We start from the raw sequence: 17960 nt of genomic DNA on the forward strand, positions 1-17960 counted from the left end.
ATAAGTATGATAATAAAAAGCAAATCCGCCATATTGTTTTACTGTTCCGAGGAATTATACGATGGAAAGGAACTGGTCAATCTGCGGCAGATTCAAATTCGAATAAGAAAAAAAGAATGTACCCATCTCTACTGGTCACTTATAAAATAACAACAAACTGGATTATGTATTCGAAATGAATGTTCTCCATTTTTGTATAAAAGGATCAAAAAAAATTGGTAATATATTTAAATAAGCGATAAGAATAATAATATTAATAGTGTGGGATTCCAGACAGCTTGGAATACTACGGACATACTCGATCTCAAGTATTGAAACAGATCAATGCAAACTACACATTTTAGTAGTAAGCCAAAATTGACCGTTTGTCCAATCCCCAGTTCCCACCTCTAAGCAAACGCTGACACCAATTTAAAAATTATACTTTTACCTTAAACAATACAGTTTCAACAAAATTAATAGGAGTTTAAAAAATAAATTGATAATATTGATGGTTGCATTTTCATGATTGCATATCATTTATTGCATAATTGTAACGGTTAGTGGGACCTGCAACACATCCACTAAACGTTCTTCCAGCAGCCATGGTGTTTAGAAGGATAGTCTTCCTTTATCCTCAGAGATTTTCACCACCACTCTCCTTGAACACGTTCCTATTTCCAGGTTTGTTACTCAACGTAGAAGCTTCAGCAGTGTCCTCACAAAGTTGTGCTCGTGATAGATTTTACATGGCTTCCAAAACCGTACGCTACGTCTCAGTAGTTCAATTAGTATAGAATAAATATTCCTTGGCAAATACAGGAGCACAACATAGAGATCTTCCAGTCCCATCTTACAGTGTCCTCTCGTAGAACAGGAGGTAAGCCTGAGAGCTCAGCACTTTAGTAACAGGAACAGCTTGCACATGAGTGTCACTTATGTGGTACCAATGACCTTTCGCTGGCTCACCATTTGAAACTACGGAGTAGAAATAAAAAAAAGTCATAGGATACAGTATATATTGTTGCACTTATAATAAATCTAGTTAGCCGCTTATAAATGAAAGCATGAAATAAAATTAAAAAGTATATAAATTTACCTTCAGGAATTACTCCCCCAAGTACCATCTCACACAGCCTGGGGCATGGATTTCGCAATTTCACATAAGCTGTGTAGTGCCCAGACCTCATGGTACCACTGTGCTCAATGACCCCATACAGGGAGTACAGCAATGTTGAATCACCTTCAGGGATGTTCTGTGAATAACAAATGACCAATTTCTTAAAATGGAAATCATAAGGTCCTACAGTCAGGAAAACGTCTCAGGAACGTCTTCACTTTAATTACTATGTTATTTAGGTTGTTCTGTGGCAAAGTGTTGCCTTCCAAGTTAAATGTACTACTTTAAAAGCAACATACTCTGCAAAGAAACTTGGGCGGTATATATGTAATAGTTCAGATCCAGTTAAGACTAAAATAAAGTTAATGGCAGTGAAATGTTTCATGGCTTAAATCGTGGTGATTGATGCTCTAAAAAAATAAATATGTATCCAAGTTATTTTTGGAAGTCTTAAATGTACAAGAGGCAGTTATCGTATATCTTAATTCTTTTATACTAGTTAACATGCAAGAATATTTACAAGTGACAAACACATAAGACTATAGGGCATACAGAGATTCCCATAAATCAGAGATCCACTTCAGGAGCACACCACTCTACGTCCTGTTAAAGCTTAACCTTTAATCATGATCACAAATAATACAGTCTCATCCATTTGTTACTTATATAAAAGTTAGGTTCACAGCAATGCATACTTCCTATTATCTCATCACTCATAAGTCTATACATTTAAATTGAGTGGCTGTATGTGGAACGCTTTTTCCTCCTTTGTATAATTGTTGCAAGAATATTTATACACGAGAGACCAAAACAAAAAGGTAGAAGATACAATGACTAAAACCACATCTCAGTATATATATATATATATATATATATATATATATATATATATATATATATATATATATATATATATATATATATATATATAAAAAATAAAAATAAAAGCGTGATTTCCAGGTCAATTTTCCAATATTACGTTTCTCCCTTTCTTCAATCCGTATGCAAACCCATGAAATAAAATTCCTTCTATTAGACCTTGCATATTTCTTATGTGCTCGGACCAAAGTGAAATATCTAAAGCAATCAGAACAATAATGTGATCCTGCTCTTTAGATTCTCACAAAAGTCCAAAGGAAACAAGATGGCGAGTCACATCCTGCCTGGATTAGACTAGGTTCATGGATAACAAATTAACTTCTCCATAGGCACATAAACCAGGGACAATATGAACCACGCAGGGCCCATCTTCTTGGACTCCAATGGCATTATTTAGAAGCCATCTTGACAGTGCATATTACTCTGGGGCCGGTTAACCTAAGCCAATGCCAGAGAGGTCTGTGTTATGCAGCACACTGAAGGATTTCTCAGCAACAAATGTGTTGACTGTGAAATATTTCTGAATTTCTAAGTGAGCAAAGACTAAAATACAGAGTTTATAGCACCAATACATGAGCATCTCAACTTTTATACGGAGCACAATGCTGCATAGAAATTGATGAGGAGTTTGTGTGCAAATGGTTTCATATATAAAGTCAATTTTTTTTTTGTTTTTTAATTGAATGAGGCATTGCTATTTTTTAAAGAGACTGTCACTTACCTTACATTTGACATTACAGAACGGAGCCAGGTCTATCACTTCAGGAAACTTTATATGCCTATTAATTTTGCGAAGATTAAAACCAGCCTAGAGATGATTAGACACATAATGCATTATTTTCCACTTTAAAAGTTCAAGTTTACATTTATAGTTTCAATCTTATGTTGTCTATGATTATAACTACTGTATACAACTCAGGAATAATACAGCTCATTATGCTACCTTAGTATTAAAGCAGCAGTGCTTAGAGATGAACTCATCTGTAGTCATATAGGGAGAGGAGTTCCATTTAGAGGAAAGCGCTATACACACAAAAGGTATTATTTTTATATTTTCCCCAAAAAGACCAGAAGCAGACAGACACATTAAAAGGTAAATATCCCATACATAGAAAAATAGCATTTGTTCAGCTCCGGGAGACCAGGTTCCTAATCTTTAAAAAATGTAGAACATTTGAATAGGAGGTTTGCTAATTTAATTTGGTCAGAGCTGGAGTGTCCTGTAAAACAATGTTCTGCACTGACCGGTCTAAACACAACGCAAGAGATAGATAGAACTGCAAAAAGGTGCCTACTATGCTTCAAACTGCATCAAAATGGTAGAAATACTTGTGAATAACTATATTTTTTATTATATACAGTATGAAAAAGTCATACATATCACAAAAAAATGAATACTTCAATGTTTTAAAGGGTATATATTTATTCACTGTGTCATCAATAACAGCATTTTCAGTTATGTAAGAACAAATCTACTGTCAGGTCACAATGCACATTACCTGCTGAAATCTCTTCAAATGCAGAGTAAGGATGGGAGGAGGAAGAGAGACTAACATCTGCTTCTTAGCGTTGGTGTATACATGCTTCTTCTCACCTGGAAATACAAACAGTGCTGATAACTGGAATCCACACAGGAAAAAACAAACATTGAACAAACACAAACGTATGTCGGCATACATCAATGAGATTTTAGCTTGACCTTGTATACGCATTTTGAGCTTTTTTTTAAACTAATTAATTTAGAATGTCGATTACAAAAATGAATTGCCATATTGGAAAAATGCAGTATAACGTGTGTAAAATGCCTTCACGTTCACTTACTCTTCCATGGAATACATCATATATTTTTTTTCCAATGGTTGTTTGACAATTTAGGATTTTTAAAAGCTTGCACACTGATATGAAAGGCACAATAACAAGTAAATATTATACAATACAAACTGCTTTTCTTAGAGGGCAGTTAGTGGCTCCCTCAACTGCAGAAAGAGGGCAGTAGCAGCGCCAATTGTAGTTACCATGGTGGAAACTAGAGGTCAGCAGAAAATCCCAGCACTCCTGTTTAAAACAACAATGACCCATTTTTGTATGTATTTATTTTTACCTGAGTGCCCTAGGAGCGGATCTGGGCTCCCAGAGTTATTTTGTGAAAAACAAACCTTACAAATATGCCCATGAAGTCAACAACAGAAAGACGCAAACGTCATCTCTGGATGACGTTGCAATTTTCCATCAGCAGCTGGTGACGCTCGGTCATTGTGTGGCAAGTATTCTTGCCAGTGCCGGTATCTCCGAAACTGTGGTGCCCATGGAGGTCAGGGGGGAAACACTGATCCCCCGGTTTGGGTAGAATCTAATATTCCAAGTCAAAGACTGAATCAAAACTTATAAACATGTAAAAACCAGGGTATGACAAAGTCAGTCTCGTTCATTATGATGGACTGTCCATGTATTACATTGAAAAATTACATTAATTGTAGGTGTACATCATGTGAGTAACAAAAACACCTGTATTTTCTTTGCCTTAAATGGAGGAAGGACTCATTCTGGCCTTTGACTTACACTATAAACAATGTATGGATTTATTTACAGATCATCGACTGGGCAACACAATTTAACATTTTCAAAATAATGTACAACATGAAGCCTGTCCTATGAAGGTCCTCCTAGTTTTGATTTACATCAGCAGACATTAATTCATCCAACTCGGTCACTGAATACAACTTGTGTTTATGCTTATTCTGAAAATGGAAAAAAAGGGTGATCTAACGGATTTGATAAAGATAATTTATTAGTGCCACACAACGTTTCGACCTAGTCACTTGAGAAAGACCTATCTAGGTCGAAACGTTGTGTGGCACTAATAAATTATCTTGATATCAAATTCGTAGAGCGTTGGATCACCCTTTTTTTCCTGAATATTGCCTTGGCATATCCTGACAGGTACTCCTTGAACTAGCAGCACCGGTACACTGTATGTATTATTTTTCTCTATTTGGTGTGCAGCATAACCCATTGTGTATATTCTGAAAATGGAGCAGTCATACAAAATAACTATATGTATTTTTCTACCCTAAGGTGAATGGGAGATTCTTTTATCATACCTTTAACATTCTTTTTTGGTCCATTGGGCTCTTTCCGTGTGCAAACATTACACAGCAACTGGTTGTTTCCAGTCAAGTTTTCTTTGCGAGTAAATTGATAGAGGCAACTCTGGACTGAGCACTCATCTGACGGAAGCTCCTTCCTATCTGCCAGAGTACAAAAGGCAACCTCCGGGTCTTCGTTCACCACTTCATAGCACTGTGTTGAGAGCTCCCGGCCATCTATTATTTCAATATCTATTTCGCTAGGATCAAGGTCAGGGCACAAATTGAGTCTGTTTAAGCTATTGGTCAGTTCATCTTCCTTAATGTAATTTTCCGTGCAAGGGTCAGTAACCATAGTACTAGCAGTTAAATCTTCCAAAGTCTCATCCTGAAGATCTATATCTTCAATGTTGAATTGATCAGAAACTCCATTTTCAAGAATGGCTGATATTTCTGTGTTATCTTTCAGATTCTCTGCATCTTTTCCAGTGTTATCGTTCTGATTTGCTGCATTTTTTCCAGTATTATTTTCCTGATTTGCTGCATCTTTTTCAGTGTTATTTTCCTGATTTGCTGCATCTTTTTCAGTATTATTTTCCTGATTTGCTGCATCTTTTTCAGTGTTATTTTCCTGATTTGCTGCATCTTTTTCAGTGTTATTTTCCTGATTTGCTGCACCTTTTTCAGTGTTATTTTCCTGACTCTCTGCATCGTTTTCACTTCCCCCGAGTTCTTCAAGTCGTGTTCCGATTTCATCCTCTTGTTTTAAGTTGGTTTCTAGCTCGCTGTCATTGTGCAAGACGGTTTCTTCGTTACCATTTTGATTATCCTGCATGGTGTTGAGATCACTGAACTGTATCGCCGTATCCTGAACTTTCTGCTGTCGACGTTGATTCTGTAGAAGTGTAGTAAATAACATAACGAAAAATCAAAGCATTCTCAGAGCTACAGCAACGGTTGTGCAGACATTTTTTTTGCAGGTGCATTTACAACCCTTTGCACAACAATCTTTAATGTAGTATTCCCAATTTTCTTTCCCATTTAAATAGGAATGAAGTCGGGGGTCCCCGGTTAAAGCTCTGGGGACTCCCTGCTTCCCAAGATACCTCCGTAGGTGCTGTCATTACTTTCAGATTCTAAACTCTCCTGCGGCCCAAGGGGCAATAAGCCGCGATGGGAGATGTAAACGTTCAGATTGTTTACACAGATGCAGGCACCTTTGGAGGCAAGTATCTCAAGAAACAGGAGGTCCCAGGATCTAAAATGAACACGGTTCAAATTCTGGAGACCCCCCTTGCGGCCCGAGTAGACAAAACAATAAATAAAGAAATAATAGAAAGGAACCAACACCTTTAAGTTATTTCCAAAAATTATTTCTGACACTATAGCTAAGAGTCTGCCACATGTCAACATGCTTGTGAGTATATGCCAAACGGTCTCACACACGGAAAACAAACATTGGTTAGTTATGTCATGACAATGTAATTCCTTGATGCGTGCTTAAGAAGCACAAGGATTTTGTGGGTAGCCAGTAATTAATTGATGATTTACAATGAACATCAAAAGCTGATAAAAAAAGCCTATATCATGCATGTTGTTTGTGAAATGTACAGTGGCAAGAAAACGTTTGTGAACCTAAAATGATAAATACGAAAATGTTATAGTTTTTCTATGATAACCTTCTTGAATTAAAACCTGTCTTTTCTTAAATATCCAACTCGGTTTATATTAACCAATTCCATGTCTTTTGAAACAAAATGATATATGAATTAGACAGACAATGAGTAATTAAGAGTCAGGGTATGTGCAAAGTAAGGGAAACCCTGGTTTTATCAGCTAAATTAGAATCCGGTGTTTAAATAAATAGGTAGATCTTCAGGGGTCAATTTGGGAGGCCCCACCCTATATAAAGATCAGAAACTGTGAGTTTGGACTTCACCATACAGGTGTGTGGAAAGATGTCATGCGCAATCAAAATAAATCTCAGAGCACCTCAGAAAACAGTTATTGATGCTCATCAGTCTAGAAAGGGTTACAAAACCATTTTGAAGAATTTGGGGCCCTACCAATCCACTGTAAAACAGAAATTCCGCATTCTAGAATGGCCTTGTCAAAGTCCGGACTCAAACCCCATCGAAATGTTGTGGCAGGACCTGAAGCGAACTCTCCATGCAAGGAAGCCCTCAAATGCAACTGTGTTGAAGCAGTTCTGTAAGGAGGAATGGCCCAAAATGCCTCAAAACCGATGTGAGAGACTGACCAGCAGTTACAGGAAACGCTTAGTTGAAGTCATTGCTCCTCAAGGGAACGCCATCAGGTAATTAATCTAAAGGTTCACATACGTTTTCCACACATGGATATTGAATGTTGCATCGTTTGTGGATAAATACATGTTGAAAAAGTATATGGGGCCTATGCAGAGAGCAGCGCTATTTCAAAACTCGCCATTTTTTGGAGAAAATCGCGCAGAAAACAGCAGAAAATGGCGAGTTACGAAAAACACGCCAATTTTTTTTTTCTATTTCTAAAACTCGCCTCGCGGCTGGCGAGAACCTCCATCTCGCCAGTTTTAAAAATATCCTTATGCAGAGAGGCGCGAACGGCATCTAGCGGCTGTTCGCGCCAATAAAATGGCGCGATTGTCTCCTTTTTGCCTCGCCAGAAAAAGTTGGCAAGAAGCTGCCGCTCGCGGCCATAGCAAAGGGAAAAAAAAGGCGCGATTTTTTTTAAACACATTTCTGCAGCGCGCATCTCGCCAATTTAAACTCGCCACACGCATTCATGTTAAACATAGCAGAATTCGCACATTTCTGCATATGGAGAATAAAACTCTCCAAAAAAGCTACTTTTTATTAAACTCGCCAATTTTAAAATTCGCTGCTCTCTGCATAGGCCCCCAAATGTTTGTGTCATTTACTTGATCAGGTAATCTTTATTTATTATTAGGATTAAGATTAAGATCTAATAACATTTTAGGTTTGAAATATGTGAAAACCCTAAAGGGTTCTCAAACGGTTTCTCGCCCCTGCAGGTGTTCTGTTAATTCCTATGCATTCCCCGATCACTAAACAGCAGTGCGGGTTCACAATTACAAACCTTTGCTTGCTTTTTCGCTTGCTTCTTTGCTTTTTTCTGAAGGTGTTTACTCGGCCCAGGTGACACTTCATTTCTCTCCTTTATATAGCTGTCATCGTTTTCTTCTTCGTCGTTCTTTTCATGAACAATTTTTGAAGCTTTTGGAATATTTTTTTTCAGAAGCTTAAGAAATAAATATAAATAAAATGGACGTTTGATGCATCACTCGTGCATTTCACCGTGTAGCTGCTTCACCCTCCAACTGAACAAACGATGTTGCACCTACAGCATACACAACTACGAGACTGACTTTTTGTACTCGCCCAAGATACAATAGGCCGAGCAATATTATAATGAGATGTAACAACGTCTGCACCTAAAGGGTGTTTTTCACTTCACGCCAAATAAATCTGCCAGGTTCAGGTAGCGTTATCCTCTGCAACTACTAGATCTGTGCTAAGAAACAAGCTTCAAACATATATGTCACTGGCACAAATGATTCTTTTGTTTATACTGTAAAACGTCATATATTCTGTATATTTGTGTACAAATGTGAAACATAATATGGCAGTGAATACTTTCAAGATTGCCGATTATTTTCTACAAAACAAACTTTTTGCGGTATATCTCATCCTTAGAATCTGCATGTGTTATTTTTGGCCTGAATCTGAAGTTCGTAAATTAGTTTTAAAAATGTATTTTCCTAAAAGTACTTTACATGAAAATGAAACATTATGAACCAGGCTTTAATATGGTTTGACCTACTTGCAAATAAGAAAAAAAATAAAGAGTCACCAATTTTCTTACCAAATCATCCAAAACCGGAAGAGATAAATCAAGAAAAGGCTCATGGACCAAGGATACCTTGGAGAAAATAAAACAAGACGGATAAGAAAGGGCATCTGTTACAGACGCCTATAACATTATCTTACTGTGCATGCAATGCCTTGTATATAATGTATAACCCTGCTCACTCAATGTAACTATGTATTTGTAACCACGTATCTGTTATCATAACTCTGTGACCAGGACATACTTGAAAACGAGAGATAACAATGTATTTCTCCTGATAAAACATGTGATAAATAAATAATCTATAGATATCCTCTTCATATAATCCCATCACTATGTGATTCTGGAGCTCCTGTTCGGATGACTCTACCTTTTCAAATGACATAAGTGATGTTTAGTTACAGAATTCGGTAGATCACTTTCTGTAGAAACTTTTAGATCTATATAGTACTTTTCTCCAGTATTCTAGCTATGTTTACTATGTGAGCATTGGCAGCAGTATAAAAAATATATATTAAGTTGTGTTAAAAAGTTTGCCAACATATAGAAGAGCTTTTTCAAGCCACCAGTAGCTACAGTACACACGGCTTCCTGAGGATGAGGGGAAAGTAAGTCCTACAGATTGGGTTCTCATAGCTTCAGGAAGCATGTAGAAGTACTGGCTGCTGAGAGCGGGACCTACTTTTCTATACAGCACATTCTGTAATGAGGCAAGAAATGAAAAGGGGTGGCAGCCCATTGGGAAATACACTTAGAACCTGGTTCATATCCCAGCCCCAACTACTTGTTATTATGGTTAAGTCACTTTATGGTACAGTGATTAGGGCTTCAAGAAAAAGAAATACGTCAAATAGTGATTCATTTCTATAATCAGCTCATGCATGCATGGGAGGCACATTGTGTCTGTGGATTTCTGTGTAACATTGAATACATGGTCAGTGCTATTTAGCGAAGAACAAAGCAAGTGTACCTTTGCCCACAAGTCTACGTACCGTTTGGCACTCATCGCACATAATTGTACTGGTGAGCTCTCCCCCAAACAAACGATCCACAAAGTTTGGGACTGCTCTTCGTTTTTCACACTCTTATAAAAGAAAAAAAGAAAAATAAGCATGTGCGTTATTTGCCAGTGCAAACTGCTTATTTGCATATGTAATTAATAAAAGGTGGGGATTAATGAATACACTGCCAACTGGATGCATTATGTAAATATTCTCCCTCAATTTCACGAACATTTTTAACCATGAGCATGACAAATGCAAGCACAACGCTGAGAGAAAATACTGTTTACAAAGTGGAAGGTGTTCATGACAGACCTGCTGTGGATGCAGTAAACTGTTCATTAATACATATGATCAAAATTGGTAAAGTACTCGGATGTGTTTTTAATATGTAAAAACGCCCCCCCCCCCCCCTCGAGTCACGCCAATATGAAAATCATAGAAAGAGAACGCCTTGAATCGGGTGTACGAAGTTCACTGACAAGACAGCACTGCCATGTTCATCTATAGTTACGTCCGGACGAATGTTGTATGACTAAAATCAAATCACTATTGGTTTTCAGGGGGTGGACTTAACCGCGCAGTTGAGTCTGTTTATATAGGAAGACAGGTACTAGAGCAAGAAAACCACCTATTTATGGAGATGCACTCAATGGGCTGGGTATAATAAAGTAGAGCAAATTAAATTATTGTTTAATTGAATCTGAAGGATTAACGACTCAAGTTTTAAAACGTGACTTAATACATCAATTAAGATAATATACAAATAGTGAGATGTAATCAATATTTACAAAATGGTAAACAATAATTAAAAGGTTGTCCAACAACAATCCTGTTTGGAGGCGACTAAGTGCGGGGGTGGGGGGGTATAGTATATTACCCCCCCCCCCCCGCACCATTTGAGTGCATCTCCACAAATAGGTGCTTTTCTATCTCTTGCACCGGAGTTGTCATATATTTTTCACCTATTGAGTTGCCGCTCCATTATATTGGGGATTAAAGTGGGAACCTTTCAGCGACACTTGGATCATATTGCCTTTGTAAGTGTTAGATCTTGAGCAAACAATAACATTTGTGTCGTTTACGCAATATGTTTATATAGGGTTGTAGAGGGTAGGGGGATCCCAAACAAACTAATGTTTTAGTGGAACTTGTACAGTGCTATGCCAGAAGACACCTTTTGGCACAGGGAGACCCGTTACAGTCCATTTAAGTATTAAGTATGTAAGGGGTCTTGGCGCCGGAACGTGGGATTTATACCGCTGCTTAGTATATAAAGCCCTTTATCCTTACAGAAGGTAAAAGTATCACCTTTTTTTATTTATTTTTTAAAGAAACTGTCAAGCCCCTTCCTTTAAGGGTTTGGAAATCTTTTACAGGGACCATTCAATTTAGAATATGCTGAAGGACGGGTCTATAAAGGCAAGATATCATATATGTCTTCTGGCATAGCACTGTACAAGTTCCACTAAAACATTAGTTTGTTTGGGATCCCCCTACCCGTTCCCCCAACCAATTAGATTGTAAGCTTCCCGGACTGAGCAAGGACTCCTCTTCCGAAATGTTACTTTTATGTCTGAAGCACTTATTCCCATGATCTGTTATGTGTATTTTTTGTTATTTATATGATTGTCACGTGTAGTACTAATGTGAAGCGCTATGTACACTAATGGTGCTATTACTTCCTGGTAAAACATTTTATAAATAAATATAAATAAAGACATACATATAAACAAGTGATCACAGATATACTTACAGTTTAGCAATATGCAAAGTTATATTTAACATCTTACAATAACTAATTTAAGTTAAATAAAGGTGACCATTTACCTTTAACTTTCTTTTTTATTTCCTCCTCGTCTATTTTTTCTGACGTGTCATGCAGCGCCTTAGACATGGCCACGATTATTCTCTACCAATTAAGAGGAACAAATACACGCTTAGAGAAACAGGACATTGTTCACACACACACACAGACAAAAGAAAGGCCAAGGAGGAATTCAGACGCAATCCTGTAGCTTCCAACAATCACCTGGTTAGCATTACTAATGCCTTTTCTTGTACTAGTGCAGGGGATGCCAATTCCAGTCCTCAAGCGCCACCAACAGGTCAAGTTTTAAGGATATCCCTGCTTCAGCAAAGGTGGCTTACCTGTCGGTGGACGTTGAGGACTGGAGTTGGCCATCCCTGGTCTAGACAAACAAACAAAATAAATAAAAGCAGCAGCATTTTTTTTTACGTGAAGGGTGATCAAAGACGAGTCTACAGACTATTCTGGTAATCACAGCTCCCCAGAGGGAGAAAACAAATGATGATTTATAATTACTCTTCAAATGATGGTATCTGTATCTAGCTAAACCCAGGAGGAAAAAAAAAAAAAAAAGGATAAATATCAGACAAGCCACTTTTGCTGGTGGAGACACGACTGTCTTGCAGATGGGGAAATATCCTAGATGGGGAAGAGGCAGTCCTCATTCTGCTATAGAAAGGCATTTGCCTCCAACTCCTCCATGATAGAATATAGCGCATTACTGAAACGTGAACCTACAAGGTACAAATGTCTAACATGTATATATACCCCAGTATCTCCATAAATAGGAAATCCTACAGACAGAAAGGAAGAGATTAAATAATGTACATACTGGATCTAGTAGTTATCACAGCGTGCATATAAAACAAGGTTAATGGATGGTTTGTAATTAGTACCAATAAATTGCGCTAGAATGCTATTACACCTTATCCCTCTTATGAAGGGAGTGAACTCATGAAATGAATAAGGACAGTGATAGTCCGGGTATCTTTTGGAGCAGGGTGCCGGCTGGGTGATCTCAGAAACTAGTGACAAGCAAAGATCATGATTACGCGAGACCCATAGAGACTGCGCGCGGAGGCTGAGGGAAAGCGAGTGCTTTCCCTGACCTTAGTGCGCGTGCCATCCGGGGACGTGTCTGGGGGCGGGCCAGTGACATCACAGAGCTGGTTCGCCCTCATTAGGCGAACCGCTCACGTGACCGGCCCTGCGCTCCCCTCAGCGCCAAAACTTAAATCGATCTGTCTCCTTCGCCTTGCATGCCTGCGGAAGCGCCTCCTAAAGCCGCCCTCATAAAGGGTGCCAGGGGAAAGTCCGCTGCCTCAGCGCGGCTCAGCGCCATCTGCCTGACCATGTCCAAAGCCTTACGCTGAAGGCCAAGCACGATGTGTCACTGGATACAAATATATTTTCTATCACACACAATCAATCAATGTAGCAACAAGTAGAACAGTAAGACTAAAGGCCATGGTCCAAATACTGAAGCAGGTGTGACCTCTAGTGAGCTGAATTGGTCTTTTCACAGAACAGATGAATAATGGTGGCTTATGGAATATTCCTAGAGCAACATCTACAGTATTTTGTCCTGCTTGACACTGCAAGAAATATCGCTGACATTGCATGGTAGCTGCTTGCCATGCGCAAGAAACAAAAACCTGATTGGCTGGGACTGTCTTTGAGGTGTAAGTCAGGGAAAATACAATTACCATAGTTTTCAAAATACAGAAGTGATATACGCACGCTGTATTGTGTGCTATTGTGTTTATATGCATCGCATTGCAGCTATATCTTGTGATGTCTGTTAGCTCAGTGAATCATCGCTTATTACGCTTACCTAGGTGTCCATCAATTTATTTCAGCATGGATACACCGAAGACAAAAATGTTATTGGCCTTTACACTTTTGCAAACGCTAAATAGTTGACAAAACCGCTCAACCCGAATATAGCGAGATATCAAAAATAGATTACATCAGTGCAAAAGGGAAAAACCAATGATGATAAATCAAAGCAAAGATAGTGATCATGCGATCATATGCAGTCCTGATATATACACTCAAATGTATAAGCAGGAAAATCGGACCAAGTATGTCCTGGGGTCCCAATATCCCTTCAGTGGTCAAACTGATGTATCAATCGTCATAAACAATAAAATTGTATTCATAACGGCAACAATGACGATCGATATAGATATAGAAACACACACACACACACACGAAAAGAGAAAAAACAGTCCCACAATGTGCACTCAGATTATTCACAAGTTTGTGGATATTCTGAGTGCTCATTCTGGGGCTTATTTTTCTCTTTTTTGTGCGTACATTGTTATTTGTCCCAGAGCACCGACCAGCTATCTATAAATCTGAGATATGTTGCTTTTCTTTGGATACCAATTTACTGTAGGTGTGTATGCGGTATCTTGTTTGTGAACACACACATGTATATGTACACACACACAGACACACACACACACACAGTGAAAATATTTAAAATCCCCAATGATGAGGCGGCTTGGTGGCTAGAGAGTCATATCTATATCTGCATATATGTATATACGTATGACAAAGGTGTATGTATGCCCAATTGGCAATAGCCAGATCAATAGACTATTAATAATACACAGTGACAGATATTAGCGAGTTGTGAATAGTGATAGCACGAGATGGAATTCTAGGGGCCAAAATAAATCCAGATGGCTTACCTAGATATAAGTATTTTCAAAGTATAGATCAGTCTTTATATACACCGTAGTTAGTAGCGGTATGGGGTAGTATCTTAGTCTGCAGATTGTATCAGTGTGGGAATATATACACAGGAGAGAGAACCACACGGAGGTGTAACGGCCTGGATATCCATCTCGGAGTAGTGTAAAATCCGCTCTCGTGTATATACATACATACATACATACACACACGTATATGTATGTGTACAGTATGTATATATATATATATTTTTATTTTTTTTCCGCACAATCACGAGTATGTATATTGTTGTATCAGCTGACACCCCAATTTATGATGACGGTACTGTGAACAAGTAAAGCCATTGTGTTCAATATACACAGTGTGATACGTCACAGTCACATGAGCAGTTCCAAAAACATTCAACTCTACATTAGGTGTGTGTACATATCCTTTTACACTTTTAGCAGCAGTGCAGGTCTATATTCATCTAAAGACGCAATGTCTCTTACAGCCATCAACATGGATACACTTATTGCCGAGTAAGAAATGTAGCAAATGCGTCTATATAGTGATAAATAAGGAGCATCGCAATACAACCATGCTCCGCGCTGGGTGGCTGATCAAGCCGTCTCCCTCACGGACGCCACTGTAACGACGTCACAGCAGCCCTGAAGGGATATTGGGATCCCAGGACACAGTCCGATTTTCCTGCTTATACATTTGAGTGCATAGATCAGGGACTGCATGTGATCGCATGATCACTATCTTTGCTTTGATATATCACCGTTACACTTTTGCACAGAAGGTAGACATTATCTATACATGTCTGTATAAGATGGCACACACAAATTATTTACACACAAGTTCATATCTGTACACACACACACACACACACACACACACACACACACACACACACACACACACACACACACACACGATATTTACTTGTTTAAACGCACATTTGCAGTGTTATGTATTCTGTGCATTACCTGAATTTCCTCTCCTCTCATGCCATCCAACAGGTAGCGCAGTAATTCCTGGCTATCTTGCTGCTGGTAGCCTTTAAACCGTATTGCTCTGGAAGGAAAGGAAACACATACACATTAAAATAAAGTGTCATCAAAAGTACTGATAATAACAGAGAATAAACATGAAGTGTGGATCGTAGGCCAAATGAACCCCATGGTTCACAACGAGTTAAGAGAATGCTTCCTGCCAACATGTATTTTCTTCCTGCTTTAAGTACTCATGGGGTATATTGCTTCTCTTTCCTATGTAACCCAAGATCACGTTTCCCCTTCATGCACGTCATTGTGTATACAAAGCTTTTGAGAGCACACGTCTCCTCTTTATGCGTGCTATAAAACTCGTCCCAAGGCCCGTTTAACAGAAGGTGAGAACAATGGATTATATAGTACTCCGTCATATTTTTGTATATAGTTATTGGACAAAAGAAAGTGAAAAAAATAAGAAGTTCTCCTTCATTCAACATTTCATAATTAAATTATTTGCAAAACATATTGCTTGGACTAACTTCCCAAAAAATGCAGGCTCCGAAGAAGGGAACACAATAGAAGTTAATTGCGTTAGCAAACTCGATAATGAGCCTTTCCCTTTTAACTTGCAACAGTAAACATGCCGTTAAGGGAAGCAGACCACTCGTGAAATAACAGAAGCATTATTAAGCACGGATGGGAAGAGCTGCGCTGGGTCCCGTTTCTACATTGGAAATGTTAGAATTTTCTTTAATTAGGATACAATATTGTATAATGATATCTATGTACCATTCAATTTCAACTGTTGCATTGCTGATCAGAACGGATGTATAAAGCAATATTTAGAAAATCCCAACCGCTGTCCTATCTTAGAATCCTATCAAAAGCATTTTTAGCAAAACGTCTGCATTTTCAAGTACGCACCCATTACTCACAGACGTATGGTACAGTAGCTAATATACATCATTCATCATTGAAGAGGATGGCGTAACGACCAACAATGTCAGTAACATTCTAGTGCAGGGGTGGCCAACTCCAGTCCTCGAGAGCCACCAACAGGTCAGGTTTTAAGGATATCCCTTCTTCACCACAAGGATGCTCAGTCTCTGACTGAGCCACCTGTGCTGAAGCAGGGATATCATTAAAATCTGACCTGTTGGTGGCCCTTAAGGACGGGAGTTGGTCACTCCTGTTCCAGTTAATAAATCCCTAAGAACCTCTACAATAATGGAAATAAACGCTCTCTAGTGCTGAAAAGAATATATAATGTGCATTAGTAATGCATTTATCAGGAGTTGCAGACTTGAAGGCATTGTTCGGCATAGCAGTCTTAACAGGGCTCTTGCACAGAATAGACCATGTAAAAAAAACTCATTTATGAAATAGTCATACTGTACTTATTAAATGCTTCTTGTCGCACCGTTATTGTATTGTATGTCTTTATTTATATAGCGCCATTAATGTACATAGCGCTTCACAGTAGTAATACACGTGGTAATCAAATAAATAACAGATAATATAAATAACAGATCATGGGAATAAGTGCTTTAGACATAAAAGTAACATTAAGGAAGAGGAGTCCCTGCCCCGAGGAGCTTACAGTCTAATTGGTAGGTAGGGAGAACGTACAGAGACAGTAGGAGGGAGTTCTGGTAAGTGCGTCTGCAGGGGGCCAAGCTTTATGTATCATGTGTTCCGAATATCCACAGTGCTATTCATATGCTTCTTTAAGCAAGTGTGTCTTAAGTTGGGTCTTAAAGGTGGATAGAGAGGGTGCTAGTCGGGTACTGAGGGGAAGGGCATTCCAGAGGTGTGGGGCAGTCAGTGAAAAAGGTTTAAGGCGGGAGAGGGCTTTAGATACAAAGGGGGTAGAAAGAAGACATCCTTGAGAAGAACGCAAGAGTCTGGATGGTGCATAACGAGAAATTAGGGCTGAGATGTAAGGAGGGGCAGAAGAGTGTAAAGCTTTAAAAGTGAGAAGAATGGAGTGTGAGATGCGGGATTTGATCGGAAGCCAGGAAAGGGATTTCATGAGGGGAGATGCTGAGACAGATCTAGGAAAGAGTAGAGTGATTCTGGCAGCAGCGTTTAGGATAGATTGTAGGGGAGACAGATGAGAGGCAGGAAGGCCAGACAGCAGGAGGTTACAGTAATCAAGATGGGAGAGAATGAGGGCCTGAGTCAGAGTTTTAGCAGTCAAGCAACAGAGGAAAGGGCGTATCTTAGTGATATGGCAGAGGAAAAAGTGACAGGTTTTTAGAAATGTTTTGAATGTGAGGGGCGAATGTGAGAGAGGAGTCAAGTGTGACCCCTAGGCAGCGTGCTTGGGCTACTGGGTGAATGATCGTAGTTCCAACAGTAATGTGGAAGGAGGTAGTAGGGCCAGGTTTGGGAGGAAGTATGAGGAGCTCTGTTTTAGCCATGTTGAGTTTAAGGCGGCGGAGGGCCATCCAGGATGATATAGCAGAGAGACATTCAGAAACTTTGGTTTGTACAGCAGGTGTAAGGTCGGGTGTTGAAAAGTATATTTGTGTGTCG

The 17960-nt window shown here is 38.9% G+C and overlaps 1 protein-coding gene across 4 annotated transcripts in view; it reads right to left on the reverse strand.

The window, feature by feature from the left end:
* Window positions 1–410: 410 nt before the first annotated feature.
* Window positions 411–17960, reverse strand: part of USP16 (ubiquitin specific peptidase 16) — a 49258-nt gene continuing 31708 nt past the window's right edge. For 3 of the 4 annotated variants that reach the window (XM_075593924.1, XM_075593923.1, XM_075593925.1), the window contains 10 exons: window positions 15417–15504; window positions 11763–11844; window positions 9924–10015; window positions 8947–9003; window positions 8161–8322; window positions 5080–5959; window positions 3478–3572; window positions 2700–2786; window positions 1079–1235; window positions 411–957 (listed from right to left, as the gene is read on the reverse strand). In XM_075593924.1, the coding sequence (XP_075450039.1) occupies window positions 833–957; window positions 1079–1235; window positions 2700–2786; window positions 3478–3572; window positions 5080–5959; window positions 8161–8322; window positions 8947–9003; window positions 9924–10015; window positions 11763–11844; window positions 15417–15504 (1825 nt within the window). In that variant the 3' untranslated portion in view covers window positions 411–832. Of the gene's footprint in view, window positions 958–1078; window positions 1236–2699; window positions 2787–3477; window positions 3573–5079; window positions 5960–8160; window positions 8323–8946; window positions 9004–9923; window positions 10016–11762; window positions 11845–15416; window positions 15505–17960 lie in introns of those variants that run through there. The other variant, XM_075593926.1, reaches the window with a different exon arrangement.

Source organism: Ascaphus truei, chromosome 3, assembly GCF_040206685.1.
Source record: "Ascaphus truei isolate aAscTru1 chromosome 3, aAscTru1.hap1, whole genome shotgun sequence".
Taxonomy (NCBI): Eukaryota; Metazoa; Chordata; class Amphibia; order Anura; family Ascaphidae; genus Ascaphus; species Ascaphus truei.